The sequence below is a fragment of the Nerophis ophidion genome, linkage group LG10, assembly GCF_033978795.1.
Source record: "Nerophis ophidion isolate RoL-2023_Sa linkage group LG10, RoL_Noph_v1.0, whole genome shotgun sequence".
Classification (NCBI taxonomy): domain Eukaryota; kingdom Metazoa; phylum Chordata; class Actinopteri; order Syngnathiformes; family Syngnathidae; genus Nerophis; species Nerophis ophidion.
Window position 1 is genome coordinate 1,304,314 of NC_084620.1, and position 17,683 is coordinate 1,321,996.

The 17,683-nt window shown below is 40.2% G+C and overlaps 1 protein-coding gene across 10 annotated transcripts in view; it reads right to left on the reverse strand.

Annotated features, from left to right (window-relative positions):
* The window catches only part of magi2a (membrane associated guanylate kinase, WW and PDZ domain containing 2a), a 500,346-nt gene extending 483,151 nt beyond the window's left edge, over window positions 1–17,195 (reverse strand). For 5 of the 10 annotated variants that reach the window (XM_061911997.1, XM_061911995.1, XM_061911996.1 and 2 more), the window contains exon 1: window positions 16,730–17,194. In XM_061911997.1, coding sequence (XP_061767981.1) covers window positions 16,730–17,036 — 307 coding nt within the window. In that variant the 5' untranslated portion in view covers window positions 17,037–17,194. Of the gene's footprint in view, window positions 1–16,729 lie in introns of all 10 variants that reach the window. The other 5 variants (XM_061911998.1, XM_061911999.1, XM_061912000.1 and 2 more) reach the window with 2 other exon arrangements.
* Window positions 17,196–17,683: the final 488 nt, after the last annotated feature.

The window sequence follows — 17,683 nt, forward strand, 5'->3', positions numbered from 1 at the left end:
CTGTAATTATGTGTTTGTCCTGTGTAATATTTAAACTGTATATCATACAATGTAACGTAGGACATGAATACAATTGAGGGGGATTTTTTTCACGTTTGCTGCCAGCTGCTCATAAACAGGCTCTAAGGACAAATATTGGTATTATAATCATTATTACTAGAGTTGTTCCGATACAACTTTTTCCTTTCTAATACAATATCAGTATTGGAGTCTTGAGTATTGGCCAAATTCGATACAATATCAGCAGAAATGTTCACTTTTATTATTTTGTAATGTAATGTTAGCAAAGGTTTGATCAAGCAAAATTAGACGCGCAGAAAACAATGGTATCGTTTGAAAACCACTAAACTATTTTTTAAATAACAGTCCGGAATGGACGTGTGCTGTCTTTTAGTTGAAGTGGACTAGTAATTGTTTTTGGCTACACTTATTGGCCACAAAAATTCAATAAACTAAGCTAATACCTCAGTAAGTTGAATGATGTGGACGCATTTGTTACTGGATACTTTATAATACAGAGACATTTTATGTGTAAGGAATAGTGCAACTATACATACATAATTGTGCTTAGCTGTTGTTTAGCTTGTAGGTCTTAGAATTTTTGAATCCCCTTTCGTAAATTAATTCACAAAAACACAATAAAAGACCAACCATTTGTGCTGACTCGAGGACATTTAGATGTCAACTGGCTACGCAGCTTTGAACAAGTAAATGCTCTGCGGGACTGCTTCTATTAGAGAGTTTAGATTCCAGGCGATATAGTCATATACTTATTATTTTGCTGATATCGGACTGATATCCAAGATCCACCAGAATTGCAAGATTGTGGACAACCCCAGTGTATTCTTTGGATGTAACACAGAAATGTTGCATAAAGTCTTCCTTTGTAATAGCAGGTATTTTTGTCCGTTCATGTCTTGTCCTTGCAACTTTATGCACATCACTGAGAGGATTTGCTAGCAGTGCCAAGGCATGGAGAATAAGGGGGTGTTTGTTTGCACGGGGTAACGTACAGTACACTCTTGGCATCTTGATAAGCTAAGGAGGTTTTGAATGCTGGCGACTAGTAAGTGTCAGACAACGCGGAAGCACAGGTAAGGCACTAATGTTCCATTCCAGGCCTGTAGTTGGCAGTAATGCACATTACAAGCAATGTCTGCCATCATCTTTAAGATATACAAGGAACAAACATTCCTAAATGATGGATTCCAACAAGTCAGACTTAATTAACTTTTCAGAAGGCTTGGGGACTTAGCGTCTGGACAGTTATTCATCGCCGTCCAGAAGCTAATGGCCACAAAGGAGCTGGATTGACATCAAAAGCCTCTGGCAGAGTGTTGTGTCTACGGTGATTAAAAATCCAGTAACATGATGCCGCGTTTAAAAGCAGAAACAACAAAGGACTGTTCCTGACAGCATTAAATGTTATCCATTTCAGCTATTTGTCAGTCACAGCACCGCCAATTATTTGAAAATCTTTGATCTAAAAACTATTTTGGCACCCACAGTTGTAAAGTACCCAGAAGGGCTGAGCTAGACAATAGATCCTTTTCCAGGACAGGAACTTTTCCATTTACCCTAAGAAATTAAATATGTCCCTGTGTTTCCACCAAAATCACAAAGGTGAACAAAGTTCCACCAGAAACTAATTTGGTTCCCAGTCGCCATTACGTATTTTCGAAAGTTCCAAAAGCCACCACTACAGTATGCAAGGACAGCATGTTAATTTCCTATTACTTATGTATTTTCATTTTTGGAAACATAACAAAGAAGAAGAAGAAGGAACAATAGAAACTTTTGAGGGGCATCGCTGTGCTAAAAAACGCTGATTAGTGGAACAATCTGCAGTGTTTTTACTCGGCCATAGAGTTCAAACTGGTTTGCAGTTGAATCTTTACAATCTTCATTTCGATACACAAAGCGACAAAAAGTAAATAGACTCATTTAAAGAGGAATATTCCACCACAGGTTGAAGCAACGTCTTGAGCTGCTCAGTGAAGCACGGCGAACTTGTTCTTTGAGAAAATATGTGAAATAAATGAGGCAGTGAACGAGTGGAACAAGGGTAAACCTAGGGGGGTAACGGTACACAAAAATTTCGGGGTCGGTACGTACCTTGGTTTAGAGGTCACGGTTCGGTTCATTTTCGGTACAGTAAGAAAACAACTGAATATAATTTTTTGGGTTACTTATTTACCAAATTTGCTAAATCTACCACCAAAAATATTTTTCTTAGTGGAATATTTGATGTGAAGTAATCGGAACCTTGGATAGGTCAATAATTCATAATAACATTGATTTTTGATTCAATATTATGTTTTGAGCAATGACAGTTTGAAAGAAAAAAAAAAACAGCTTTGTTTTATTAGTCAACATTGCAGCTTTTTCTAAATTACATTTAACCTTCAAGTTTTTTTATTTCACTTTTGTTATGTTTTTATTTTAATATTATTTTTAGAATGTGCCGTGGGCCTTCAAAACATTATCTTTGGGCTGCAAATGGCCTCCGGGGCACACTTTTGACACCCCTGCTATAGATAAAAAAAATTAAATCTGATAAATCAATGGATAAAAAACAGATCCTGGCAACGCATGCCCGTTTATCATAACTCTCTCACTCTCTGCCCCTCCTTCGCGAATCCTGCTGTCGCCCGAAAAATGTGTTTTGTTTTTAACCCCTTCTTAACCCTGAACGTACATTGTTAATACACGCAACCATAACTCAAAATGCCGGACATTTGAGGCATTTAAGAAATTCTGCCCTGACAGCTCCGCAAAAGAGGACATGTCCGGTGAAAAGAGGACGTATGGTCAGTCTATCCTAGCCCGGCCGCTGCTAGTATGCTACCAAAAGAGGACATGTCCGCTAGGGGCGGCATGGCGTAGTGGGTAGAGTGGCCGGCCAATAACCTGATGGTTGCAGGTTCGCTTCCCACCTATTGACATCCAAATCGCTGCCGTTGTGTCCTTGGGCAGGACACTTCACCCTTTGCCCCCGGTGCCGCTCACACTGGTGAATGAATGATGAATGAATGATTGGTGGTGGTCGGAGGGGCCGTAGGCGCAAAACTGGCAGCCACGCTTCCGCCAGTCTACCCCAGGGCAGCTGTGGCTACAGATGTAGCTTACCACCACCAGGTGTGAATGTATGTTGAGTCCTACTTCTCTGTGAGCGCTTTGACTGTTTAGAAAAGCGCAATATAAATCTAAGTTTTTTGGGGGTTTTTTTAGGATAGACCGACCATACGTCCTCTTTTCACCGGATATGTCTTCTTTTAGGGGGCTGTCAGGGCAGAGTTTCTTAAATGCCTCAAATGTCCGGCGTTTTGAGTATTGTTTACGCTACTTAAGATGTCTGTCTAGAAACTCGTTCGGTTCACCTCTGCACCGAACCGAAACCCCTGTACCGAAACGGTTCAATAAAAATACACGAACCGTTACACCCCTAGGTAAACCAAATCAAATATTCACTATTTAGTTTGTTACATGGTGTAACCATAGTCAATGCTATTTGTGTAATTATTAACTTCAACCCGAGTGACCCAAATGCTAATGCTAACAGGCTAACATTAAATCTGATGTGTTCATGTTGTCGCCACATTTATTATCTTTTCATTACCAGCTGAAATGGACATTAAGGACTTGCCTGACCCTCGTAAATTAGTTCATCATTTTCTGAGGGGACGACTTTGTGACTGTTGGACAATGGACAAAAGACCAACCAAATATGTCAAATTTGTAAACGGTGGGAGAGGGGTTAGTGCGTCTGCCTCACAATACAAAGTTCCTGCAGTCCTGGGTTCAAATCCAGGCTCGGGATCTTTCTGTGTGGAGTTTGCATGTTCTCCCCGTGAATGCGTGGGTTCCCTCCGGGTACTCCGGCTTCCTCCCACTTCCAAAGACATGCACCTGGGGATAGGTTGATTGGCAACACTAAATGGGCCCTAGTGTGTGAATGTGAGTGTGAATGTTGTCTGTCTATCTGTGTTGGCCCTGTGATGAGGTGGCGACTTGTCCAGGGTGTGCCCTGCCTTCCGCCCGATTGTAGCTGAGATAGGCGCCAGCGCCCCCCGCGACCCCGAAAGGGAATAAGCGGTAGAAAATGGATGGATGGATGGATGTAACACTTTTTATTTTTAAATAATTTGCTTTTGTACTGCATTGCTTTGTATCTTATTTAGTTACACTTTAGTAAAATACATCTGATCAAACATTGTCTGTTTATCTACATGGCATCAACATAGAAATATACAATACCACTCCTCCATACGTCATAAGCCTCATATGTATAAACTAATCTGAACTATGAAATGCAGTGGGAATGCAAACCACACAGGTGCGCAGGAACCTATAGTTCTCGGAACAAAAGGTTCCAGGAACTTAAAGTTCCTTAACTTTTGGTGAAAAATGGCTTAATGTGCAAAGAGAAACTGGAGGGCAGAGTATAGTCACTACTAGAATGAAATATAAAGTTTATTGTAGTGAAGTAAAGACATGAACATTTCATATCAATGTTATCGGGGTATTGTTGCATGTGGTCAAAAAGTACTGATACACACGATTTTACTGTGTGTGTATCAGTACTTTTTGACCACATGCAACAATACCCCGATAACATTGATATGAAATGTTCATGTCTTTACTTCACTACAATAAACTTTATATTTCATTCTAGTAGTAGACCACTATTACTCTGCCTCAGTTTCTCTTTGCACATTAAGCCATTTTTCACCAAAAGTTAAGGAACTTTAAGTTCCTGGAACTTTTGTTCGAGAATATAGGTTCTGCGCACCTGTGTGGTTTGCACTTCCCACTGCATTTCATAGTTCAGCTTAATACAACTATGAGGCTTATGACGTATGGAGGCAGTGGTATTGTATCTTTCTATGTCTGATGCCTATGCATAGACTAAAAACACCCGACCATGTTTGATCAGATTGCTACCCTCTTTACTTCAAGTGCTCAACTAATATCTAGTTCACAAAGCAATGTGTTTATATAAGTTTAGATTGGGGTATGTCATTTCTTAATTGGAAATTACGTTAATGTCTTGTTTCGTGTTAGCATTTAAGCTAACGAACTGGCGCCAGTCAGGCAGTAAGTTTATCAAAGTACAGTTATCAGTCATCCTTTTTTTAATCATTTTAATTAAAAAAGGTGATAGTAACCGTCAGGAGTTCCATCCATCCCTTTTCTACCGCTTATTCCCTTTTGGGGTCGCGGGCGCCTATCTCAGCTACAATCGGGCAAAAGGCGGTGTACACCATGGACAAGTCACCACCTCATCGCAGGGCCAACACAGATAGTTTTACCGCGGTTATCATTATTACCATTTGTCGTCACCTGCCAAGTCTATTGTTGTCATTTGCAGCTGCGATAGGCTCCAGCACCCCCCGCAACCCTGAGAGGGATAAGCGGTAGACAATGAATGGATGGATGAATATTAACTGTTGTCATGGTATTTATGTACATTGCCTTGTCCTTTCGAGGATTTACCCTTCCAGGCTGGACTGAACTCAACCACATGGCTTTATCTCCAAGACTATGCTTTGAAAGTTGAGCTGTTTTCGAAAACATTGGAAAAGCAAATGGGAACATTCACTGCCCTTTTCTACGTTTTTTTGAACAGGCCACCTTTGGAAGCTATTGAAACTGTAAAAAGGTGTTCAAACTGTCAACAAATTAGATTCATTTATGGTGGAGATGCAATCATTGCTGATGCACTCATGCAGTGAATCTAATCTGCTCCATTCTTCTATTCACATTATCCATACTCTTTGAGCGCGTTGTCAACGCTGGCAATGCAACGCCACCCTGGGACTACTGTAACTTGGGTTAAATGCCATCAGACTCTGCTCAGCGGTATGCCTACTCCAATGATGCCGGCTGGCGTCGAGAAGGTAGGCCTCGAGGGAGCAGATTTAGGGGGGAGAAAAGATCGGAAAGAAGCTTATCCATGAAGCCATATCTCATTAGAATAATAATGGATGCTTTCATGCTGTAAAAATAAAGCGCGAGGGTTCTCACTAAAAGGGACTAGAAAGGTCTGTCCAGGGGTAAACAGTCGGCCACCCGAACAAAAACAAAAATGAGACATCAAAGGAGTTACCAGATGGGGTATAGATGCTATTAATTGTTGGGTAAAAGTCAGATAACACTTGTCGCCTCCTTAGGGATATTTCTTCAGGGGGCTTACGTCCCACACTCCTGTGACATTGGCCTAATTAGCGTATATTTCTTTGTGAATGGAGAATCACGGTTAAAAACAATGGAGGTTTTACAGTAAACACAGCAGCACGATACAGCAGGGTTTCCCCATCTGCATGTATAGATGATGGTCTGTCACAATTTATTTTGGACTGTCTAATGTTTCTTACAGACTACGGGCATGGCCATAGCGGTGTAAAAATAGCGGCATTGTACAATTTGCATAATTGGCTATGAAGTATGTATTTTATTTAAAAGGCTAAAAAGGGACAAACGGTAGAAAATGGATGGATGGATGGAAAGCTATCCATATTTAAAGACAGCCCTGTGCTATTACTGTAGTTATTAGTATCAATATATTTTGTTCTTGTAACATTACATTGTTTTGCTGTATTTTTCCAATTGTTTTTGCTTATTTTATTACTACAATACATTTCAAACACCCCTGTTTTTTTTTCCATATGTATTATTCTGCCCTCCCTAGAGTTTTGGAATGTTTAGTTTGGCAGTTAAAGAGTCCTTTAAATTAGAGATGAAAAAACTTTAAAGTCAATGTTGTTTATTGATAGAAAAATGGATGGACGGATCTATTTTTATTTTTTTTTCTCCTTGGCTTCAGTATGGACCCCCTCTCCAGGGGCCCAGAGGCCCAGCCTTAGGCTGAATCTTAACCTGTTTCTCACCTTTTTTGTAAGGGGCGAGGGAAGTTGGCAGACCTGTCAGCGATCCTGTTCTGTCTCCCTGCAATGTTTGTCTGATCTTAAATGGGATTGTGTTGAAAATTTCAATTTCCCCTCAGGGATTATTAAAGAATTTCTGAAAGTACTTATTAAAGTATTGATAGGTGTACCCTGGACAGATAATTTTCGAGGGTTGGCGTTATCCCAGCTGTAATCTGGGATAACGCCATAACGCCAATAAATGCTTCTGATATTCTGTATATTACATATTGTACAAGTTAATGGTCTTCATTTTGCTGCATAACAATCTTTTAACCTTCTCTAATAATTAATAAAAATTTAATATTGAGCCTGCTAATCATTCTGTGATTGAGTACTCGACCAGGATATGTTATAAAAAAATGTACACAATATTTCAGCCAGCAAACCCCCTCCCCCAGCGAACTGCAAAGAGTCACCCATGACCTGCTCCTCTCCTCAGACTCCAGCCACCTCAGTATTCTCCTCCTTTTTGAACTCACAGCAGCCTTTGACGCCATCAGCCACACCATCCTCCTCTCCCGCCTGGAATCATTTCTCAACATCAAAGGCTTCGCCCTCTCCGGGTTAAGGTCATGTCTCACTAACAGACAACAATACATCAGTATAAACAACTGCCCCTCCTCCAGTGCCCCTCTGTCACAAGGTGTCCCCCAGGGTTCAGTGCTTGATCCACTTCTCTTCATCCTGTACATGCTACTGTCGGTAACATCATTTGCCGCCATCACCTTCAATTTCACTGCTACGCCAACGACGTCCAGCTATACATCTCCACAAAATCCATATCCTCCGTAACTCTCTCTATCCTGACGGACTGCCTCATTGAAATCAAATCATGGATGCACTCTGACTTCCTCCAACTCAACTGCGACAAATCAGACATGCTCATCATCAGCCCCAAATCCCTCACCAAAACTGCTCACAACTTCCACCTTTCTTTGGACTACTCCACTCTGTCCCCATCGATTAACATCCGCAACCTCTGAGTTATTCTGGCTTTCTTCCACCTCAAAAATATTGCCCGTCTCCGTCCATCACTCTCCTTCTCTGCCACTGAAACCCTGATCCATGCCTTCATCACGTCCAGACTCCACAACCAGGCCCCCTGCTACCTCACCAACCCGCTTCACCGCCATACCACTTCACGAAGCCTCTGCTCCTCCGACGCCAACCTTGTCTCCCCACCACCCAGAACCAAGCTCCGGACCTGGGGTGATAGAGCCTTCTCCATCACTGCTCCCACCCTCTGGAACTTTCTCCCCAAACCCATCCGTGAATGCTCAGACCTTCCTACCTGCAAAAGCCTTTTCAAAACACACCTCTTCAGATCTGCTTTTTGTAACCCGTGATTAGTGTTCTGTGTATTGTAATGTCCAGTGTTATTATGTATTATTACTTGGGCTGCGAATCTTTGGGTGTCCCACGACTCGATTCAATATGGATTCTTGGGGTCACGAGTCGATAATATATTGATTTTTTCGATTCAATTTGATTCGATTCTCGATTCAAAAACGATATTCTTCCAATTCAAAACGATTCTGTATTCATTCAATACATAGGATTTCAGCAGGATCCAGCCCAGTCTGCTGACATGCAAGCAGAGTAGTAGATTTAAAAAAAAAAAAAACTTTTATAATTGTAAAGGACAATGTTTTATCAACTGATTGTAATAATGTAAATTTGTTTTAACTATTAAACTAACCAAAAATATGTCTTATTTTATCTTTGTGAAAATATTGGACACAGTGCGTTGTCAAGCTTATGAGATGCGATGCAAGTGTAAGCCGCTGTGACACTATTGTTCTTTTTTTTATTTTTATAAATGTCTAATGATAATGTCAATGAGGGATTTTTATCACTGCTATGCTGAAATTATAACTAATATTGATACTGTTGTTGATAATATTCATTTTTATTTTACTACTTTTGGTTTGTTCTGTGTCGTGTTTGTGTCTTCTCTCAATTGCTCTGTTGTTTGCAGTTCTGAGTGTTGCTGGGTCAGGTTTGGTTTTGGAATTGGATTGCATTGTTATGGTATTGCTGTGTGGTGGTTTGTTGGATTGATAAAAATAAAAAATAAAATTAAAATTATTAAAAAAAAATGTATTTATAAAAATCGATTTTAAAAAAAATGAGAATCGATTCTGAATCGCACAGCGTATTCGAATCGATTTTTTCCCACACCCCTAATCATTACTATGCATTGCTTTTATATTTCCAATATTTCCAGTATTACATATTGTTACTTTGAACAGTTTTATATTTTAATTTTTATTCTGTAAAGCGTCTTTGAATACCCTGAAAATTGCTATGCCAAATAAAATGTATTATTATTGTATTAAAGTACATCCACAGTGTGGACACGCCAAAAAGCTCACTGCACCCGTCCAGGGGCCAACACGTGATGGCAACACTTGTGCATTCTGTGACTATTAATGCAGGATCCATGATCTCCATTCTACTTTGTCTCAGCAAAGCTTGGTACATTCTACAATATTGCACACAACAAATCCTAAATCCTAAGATTTTACGGTAATGGTTGCAATGGTGCTGTGTTTTGCCTACGTTGGACAGCCTGACCCAGTCCGACGTCTGGTGCAATGGGAGAAAAAGAAAACTCTCAAGCAAAGACGTCTCCTGTTCATCATTAATTCATTGCCATGAAACTGTAAAAAGGGTCTTCAGTCTATTTTCAGTTTTCTCGATGCGAGTTTCTAGAGCGTTGATAATGAAGAAGGTCGCAAAAGTTATCTTTTACTGTTGGGGAACTACCAGAACAAGTCCCACATAACTTTTGAAGACTGTCTTCTTCTGTGCAATGTAAACGGAATGTCCTTTTGCTAATCTTCAATGACAACAGTCCTTCTATTACGGCGTCATACGAGTCTCCTTTGCAACAGGTCAGCAGTCTTGCTTTAGGCTAATTCCCATTGGACACAAGGCTACTAACCCTTAATTGGGATGAGTCTGAGGCTCTTCCACACCAAACTTATCTAAACATGCCCTTATGGAACTTACTTTGTACTTAAACAAACCATTTTCCCAAACGGTTTCCACAAAGACGAAATCCCACGAGAGATGTCTTGTGAAGTTGAAGCCTGTCACTTGCCAGGATCTTTATTACATTCACCAAGGAAGTTTCCAATTTCTACATTACTGTTTTTTCTATCAAGATGTGGTGCTTACTGTACATTAATGAGAAATTGCTGCAATAAAACAAAGAGTGAAATTTTTCCGTACCCACTGGACACATACATACGCACTAGAGGTGGGAATCTTTGGGCGACTCACAATTCGATTACGATTACGATTCAGGAACTGCGATTCGATTAAAAATCAATTATTGATGCTTAATTAATTTATGTGTATTGATGCAGTTTTGCATTTATTTTTGTTTCACTAATTAAGCGTTTATCACTTGGAACATTTAAAAACAGTGCATTTGTAATAAGAAACAGTTTAATTAATTTCCATCACTCATTGAGGTGGCTCGCTGTAGTCAAACAAATTGTATAAACGGTCTGCATTACATTATTTACAATGAATAAATCAATTATCTATTATTGACATTTCCAAATCGAATTTCCCCCAGGGATCAATACAGTACTATTCTATTCTATTCTAATAGTCCATGTCCTAATTGCGATTAATCTAAAAATCTATTATTTCCCCCACCTTTATTACAGACACACACACATTGTAGTGGTATGCATCTCTACCTTAAATGACTAATAAAAGAACAACGAAATGTGTTTTCAATACAAGCTGTCTGAGAGCAGACATTCAGTAAACAGGGTACCGCCTGTGAGGAAAGGCTCACAGGTACATTGAGGATACTAGGAGTTAGGGGTGTGGGAAAAAAATCGGTTCGAATTTGAATCGCGATTCTCACGTTGTGCGATTCAGAATCGATTCTCATTTTTTTGAAAATAGATTTTTTTGTTGTTGATTTTTTTTTCTTATCGATCAAACAAAACAATACACAGCAATACCATAACAATGCAATCCAATTCCAAAACCAAACCTGACCCAGCAACACTCAGAACTGCAATAAACAAAGCAATTGAGGACACACAAACACGACACAAAACAAACCAAAAGTAGTGAAACTTAAATGAATATTATCAACAACAGTAACAATATTAAGTTATAATTTCAGCATAGCAGTGATTAAAAATCCCTCATTGACATTATCATTAGACATTTATAAAAATAAAAAAAAAGAACAATAGTGTCACAGTGGCTTACACTTGCATCGCATCTCATAAGCTTGACAACACACTGTGTCCAATGTTTTCACAAAGATAAAATAAGTCATATTTTTGGTTCATTTAATAGTTAAAACAAATTTACATTATCGCAATCAGTAGATAAAAAATTGTCCTTTACAATTATAAAAGCTTTTTTTTTTAAATCTACTACTCTGCAAGCATGTCAGCAGACTGGGGTAGATCCTGCTGAAATCCTATGTATTAAATGAATACAGAAAAATATCGTTTTTGAATGGAGAATCCCGTTGAATCGAAAAAAATCGATTTATAATCGAATCGCAACCCCAGGAATTGATATTGAATCGAATCGTGGGACACCCAAAGATGCGCAGCCCTACTAAGAGTTCTTTTATATCGCCAAACATCCCCAAAAAGTTATCAGATTTGTCGCTAGTAGCTTTTGACAAAGAAAGTCAAAAAGGAGAGCTGGAAAAATTCAAGATTTAGTGTCAAAGTAGCCAAGTTGACAAGACTGCGTTGTGTGTGAAAAATAAAGACGTACAGACTGCCCCTTATGATGTTTCTGATTGGTTTACATTGTGTGGTATTCTCGTATTATGTCATCACGGAAGTCTCGCAGATCTACAATATGTAAAATACTACTATGATAATTATTTTTTAAAAACTGCTGTGACTATCCATCCATTTTCTACCGCTTATTCCCTTTGGTGTCGCGGGGGGCGCTGGTGCCTATCTCAGCTACAATCGGGCGGAAGGCGGGGTACACCCTGGACAAGTCGCCACCTCATCGCAGGGCCAACACTGATAGACAGACAACATTCACACTCACATTCACACACTAGGGCCAATTTAGTGTTGCCAATCAACCGGGATTGAAACCAGGATTACTCAGGACCTTTGTATTGTGAGGCAGACGCACTAACCCCTCTATCACCGTACTGCCCGCTGTGGCTATCAAAAGATCAAAATATTTAATCCTGATTACATATGAAAAATAAATAGTGCAGTTGAAAGAAATAATCAATAACTCCTAATTATATTATTAGCACTAAAACTATTGGTTACAAGTAGAACAGTTAATGAAATTTATTTTTCTTCAGCCCAGTTATCGCATAGATGGATGTTACAGCAGGTATTAACTCCAAAAAGAATCCAGGCCTTTTGACTGAATTAAAAATAACCTAAGAAAAAAAGCAATAGCTGAAAAGTGTAAATAGTAAATAATTGATGGTGCATGTTAGTTTCTCGTAGACTTTCCAACAGTTTTACAAGAATCCCCAATGAGATGACACTAAACCTCTTTAAAGTATTTGTAGCATTAGTTTTTCCACAAACAAGTGCAGAAATAAGAGATGATGAAAGGAACGTACAAGAAATCCTTAAGGGACAATAATGAAATGTCTTTGCATGGACTTTGGGTGTTTTGGTGTACATTTAAATGGATGTTTGTGTGTTTTTAAAAAGGGTGATCATCTGGGATTTGCGTCCACACATGTAACAGCAAAATATTGGCAAACAACCACACAAAATGTAATATTCCTGATATTGCACAGTACTGAGAGCTGTCAAGCTAAATTAGGTTAAGAAAATATTGTAAATATCCCTCCGCACAAAATAAACACACACTGAATGAACCGTACTACGATAACGATCCAAATAGAAGTCTCAGCAGATTTCATACCACGGTTATTGTTACCAAAACTATTACTTTTTAGTCATTATCCGTTGTTCATTATCATCATTGTTATTCATTACTATCCGGGTGTTGTTGATTGGTTGTTGTTGTTGCTCAAAAAGTAGGCATGCTATGCTCGCCCGACGCTCGGACAAGCCGAAATGAAAGCGCGCCAGACAGGGAGGAACTGACCATAGACTCCGTCCGGCGCATGATTAGCAAAGGATGGCTAAATTTTCTGGTTGTACTACTTGCAAATGTTTAGTATCTGGAAAAGATAGATTAACTTAAACTTAAAGTTAAAGTACCAATGATTGTCACACTCACACTAGGTGTGGCGAAATTATTCTCTGCATTAGACCCATCACCCTTGATCACCCCCTGGGAGATGAGGGGAGCAGTGGGCAGCAGCGGGAATCATATATGGTGATTTAACCCCCAATTCCAACCCTTAATACTGAGTGCCAAGCAGGTAGGTAATGGGTCCCATTTTTAAAGTCTTTGGTATGACTCAGCCGGGATTTGAATTCATGACCTACCGATCTCAGGGCGGACACTCTACCCACTAGGCCACTAAGTAGGTTCTGCGGCAAGACTCATGAAGGAACAACCGCGGCCCTCGGTAAACAATCATGGTACACAGACAGTAAGATGATGTCAAACTACTTCTCTGAACTGCTAAATAATGTTTAGCACTGCTAATTGCGAACAAATGATCAGCAATCTAGTGTTATCAATCATGGTTTGACGATAATTTCGATTTGAAACTGATACCCACCGTTTGTAGTTTAATCGCGGTTTATCAGTAACACAGATAATAGTAACATCTCTAAAGACGGTATACAAAAAAAGGTCTGGAAAAAATCATCTAAAGCAGGGGTGCTCACACTTTTTCTGCAGGCGAGCTACTTTTCAATTGACCAAGTCGAGGAGATCTACCTCATTCATATTTTTAATTTATATTTATTTATTTATGAAAGGGACATTTTTGTTAACAAGTTAATGGTGTTTTATAATAATACAAGCATGTTTAACACATATAATTCCTTTCTTTCATGAAGACAAGAATATAAGTTGGTGTATTTGATTCTGATGACATGCATTGATTGGAATCAGACAGTGGTGCTGATAACGTCCGCATTTTCTGTCCAATACCACATGAAAGCGGTTGGATTTGGCATCTCATTTGTCCAACTTGCATTTTCGTTTTGAAACACTTTGTTATGAGAGTAGCATATGTGTGTGGCCCTTTAATTTGTTGACAGCAGCTGAGTGACGTCAGTGAGTGTGTGGGCGAGCGAGGAGAGGGAGCGGTCGCTGAGGGCGGGAGAGAAGTACATTGGCATCAAACTCCGTAGCTTGCTAGCTTTCTGACACTCTTATTTTGTTAGCACAGGCAGGATGAAGCAGGTCTTTTATGGTGAAGACAGGAACTGTGCAGTCGGTCTTTAGAGTTTTGACAGCAGAGTCTGTTGAAATAAAAAGTGTTTCTCTCCGTCCTGTAAGTGATTTTTTTTCGTAATAATGAGCTCGCAGCAGCCAGCGTCATCTCACAAGATCCTCGGGTGCAGAGAATGTCAAACAACTGACAAAAGTGAAGTTTAGGTGAAGATTGATGATTGCTCATTTTTATGTCTATTTTTTTAATACCTGGCTTGGGATCGACTGACACACCCTTCGCGATCGACCGGTAGCTCGCGATCGACGTAATGGGAACCCCTGCTAAAGAGTCTAAAGCAGGCCCAATTCAACTGCGGCCCGCCAAAGCTTTTAATTTAGCGTGCCAAACAACACCCAAAAAGGTTTGATGAAACCATTCAAACTGGAGTGGCTCGTGTGTCGATACTCCTGCCACCCCACAGGCTGCAAAAGCGAAGTATATGCGTCACAATGAAGCAGCAGTGGATGAGTAGAAGAAGATTGCACAATGGACCCTGATAATAATCTAAATAATTTGCGAAAATCTGACTTTTAACAGCGACTGGATAACAAAGTATGAATGTTTTGAAATTGCTGACTTTGGTGTCTTTTGTATTCGTGTTGTTTTTGGCTGTTTAACTCTGGCAATCAAAAACTGGTTCAATACATGTAGCGCTGAATATGACCAACAGAGGGTGATAAAGCAACACCTTAGGTTTAATCATGTTAAACCACATGTGCGCAATGTTTACTGTGTGTATTGACACTAAACCTTCTATTTTATTTATGTAACACACATTATCAATGTACAATACACAATGGATGTTATACATTTGTAATGTTTATATTTTTAGTCTTACAAAACTAAATAAAGTAAGACATATAAAGAAATGAAAGTGAGGAAGAAAAACAATTAAAGAGAAGGAACATCAATCATCAACCAAACTTTTTAACTATCTGTCTAGCTGCACGTGCTGGAAACAAGTAGCAAGGGCAAAATAATGAATTTGTTGACAGTGCAGTGTGAAAACTGATGTGGTTACTTTGTAAATGAGTAAACACAGTCGGAAAGCACTTTTGACGTCCGGCCCCTGAGACCTTAGGTTCTTAAATCTGCAGCCCTCTTTGTTATGTAGTTGAATGGCCCTAATCTAAAGGTTACGCACACCAACAACAGGTGCTGCCAAACAAGCGAGTGAGCTCTTTTTTCTTCTTGTTGCTTAAAAGCCCAATGCGACCGCAGCCCATGCAGGAAAAAAAAGTTGCTTAAAAGTTTCTGTCAAGCTAGCAAACATAAGAGGTGTTATGATGATTTTACAATAATGGTGATGAATGAACCAGAGCAGCCAACATACATGAATTAAACAGTAGGAAGGGACTCATATGATCCCATTCCTGAGTGGATCTCACGAGAGAGGAATAGAAGGGGGTTAATCATTTTGCAATGCAGTCTGCTGAAAACGATTAAAAGCACTACTCTACAAAGCAACAGATGCTGTGGTCAAAGTTAGAATTGTCACAAAAAATCGCGTTGCATTGAAACGGATTCATATGTTTGTAGACACATTTACTAGGATAATTTGGGGAAATCCCTTATCTTTCTATTGTGTTGCTAGTGTTTTAGTGAGTTTAACAGTACCTGATAGTCGGAAGTGTACGTCCACGGCTGGGTGTTGACACGCAATGTCTCGGGGAAGTTGACGGCAGCTTTATGGACGGCACAAGCTCAGCTGATATCCGGTAAGTGGCGACTTTTTAACCACAATTTTCTTACCGAAACCTGCTGGTTGACAAGTGGTCGGGATCCATGTTCGCTGTGAGCCATAGGAAAGCTTCACCTCCTTGAATTTTAAACAAGGAATCACCGTGTGTTTGTGTGGCTGAGGGCTAAAGCTTCCCAACTCCATCGTTCTACTTAGACTTCTCCAATATTAATTGAACAAATTGCAAAACATTAAGCAACACAGATGTCCAAAATACTGTGTAATTATGCCGTTAAAGCAGACGACTTTAAGCTGTGTGTGTGCGCAGTGTTTGTAATCATAACAGCCCGTGACGTCACGCGTACACGTCATCATCACGCGACGTTTTCAAGAAAAAAGTCCCGGGAAATTTAAAATTGCAATTTAGTAAACTAAAAAGGCCGTATTGGCATGTGTTGCAATGTTAATATTTCATCATCGATATATAAACTATCAGACTGCGTGGTGGGTAGTAGTGGGTTTCAGTAGGCATTTAACTTTTTGGGTAGTTTTTTTTCTGGCTGCCTCAAATGTAACACACCCCCTTGAAGGACCAAAGTTAGCATCAGCAGCTAGCACGACAATAGTCGTCTAAAAGCGTATTTCTGCCACATTAAAACCAAAATCCCACAAGTAGAGAACACCTTAAACAACGAGTTAACATAGTTTGGGGTTTATTTCAGGCAAGCAGTGCCCCGCCCTGGATGAAGAAAGGCGGTAAAGTTGTGTCCTCACCTTGCTTGACACACTTGAGTCTCACCGGCTCCTTGCTGTGCTTCACCACCGCCTGCACGTCCCGGCTGGTGAGTCCTGCCACCGGGGTGTCGTTCACCTCCAGCAGAAGCTCTCCCGGGAGGAGGAAGGTTCCGCTTTGGCACGGAGCTCCACCGGGGGGAAGGTCGCCCACGAGCGGGAACTGTCCATGCTCCGCACCGCCCCTCAGCTGCGGAGCCAGCAGCTTCCCCTCCGCGGTCCGGCCGAGGACGCTTTCGTGGACTTTGTTGCTCCAGTGGTTCTTCTTCCTATTCAGACTCTTGGACATGGCTCACATTGAGGCGGGGGAGGAAAGTTCCAGCGCACTTTGAGTCTCCCCCACCCCGGGGTAACGTCTCAGTGTTGGCCGTCACTTGAGTCCATGTCCTCCGTGAAGCAGCTGGATCATCACTCCGTGTGGCGTTCAAAGCGCTCAACGTATGATGCGTTCAAGTGCTCGCGTGAAAGTCTGACGCTACAGCTTCACTCGAAAAAAGTCAATCCTGTTGACTTTAAAGCAATTTTCTGCACCGTCTTTCCAATTTTGGAATTAATAAAGCCGTATTAAAATGAATGTATTGACGGTGGCAAGAAGTGAGATAAACGATTATTGACTTCTGAAACTGTACGAGGCTACCCTGAAGGCAGCAACCAGCTCCAACCAGCGTGACTGACCCGGATGTGAAGGCTGGATGAGCATCTTTCTTTCCATGGAAAAAAAAGAAGCACATAACAAGGGAAGAGTTGCTTTATTTCCTCTGACTGAGGTTCCTTTATGTCAAAAATATGTTTTTTCTAACATAAAACATTTGCAGTTCCTTTGAGCTGCAAAGAGCAAAAGTAAAGTTAAAGTTAAAGGCCCACTGAAATGAGATGTTCTTATTTAAACGGGGATAGCAGGTCCATTCTATATGTCATACTTGATTTTTAGCGATA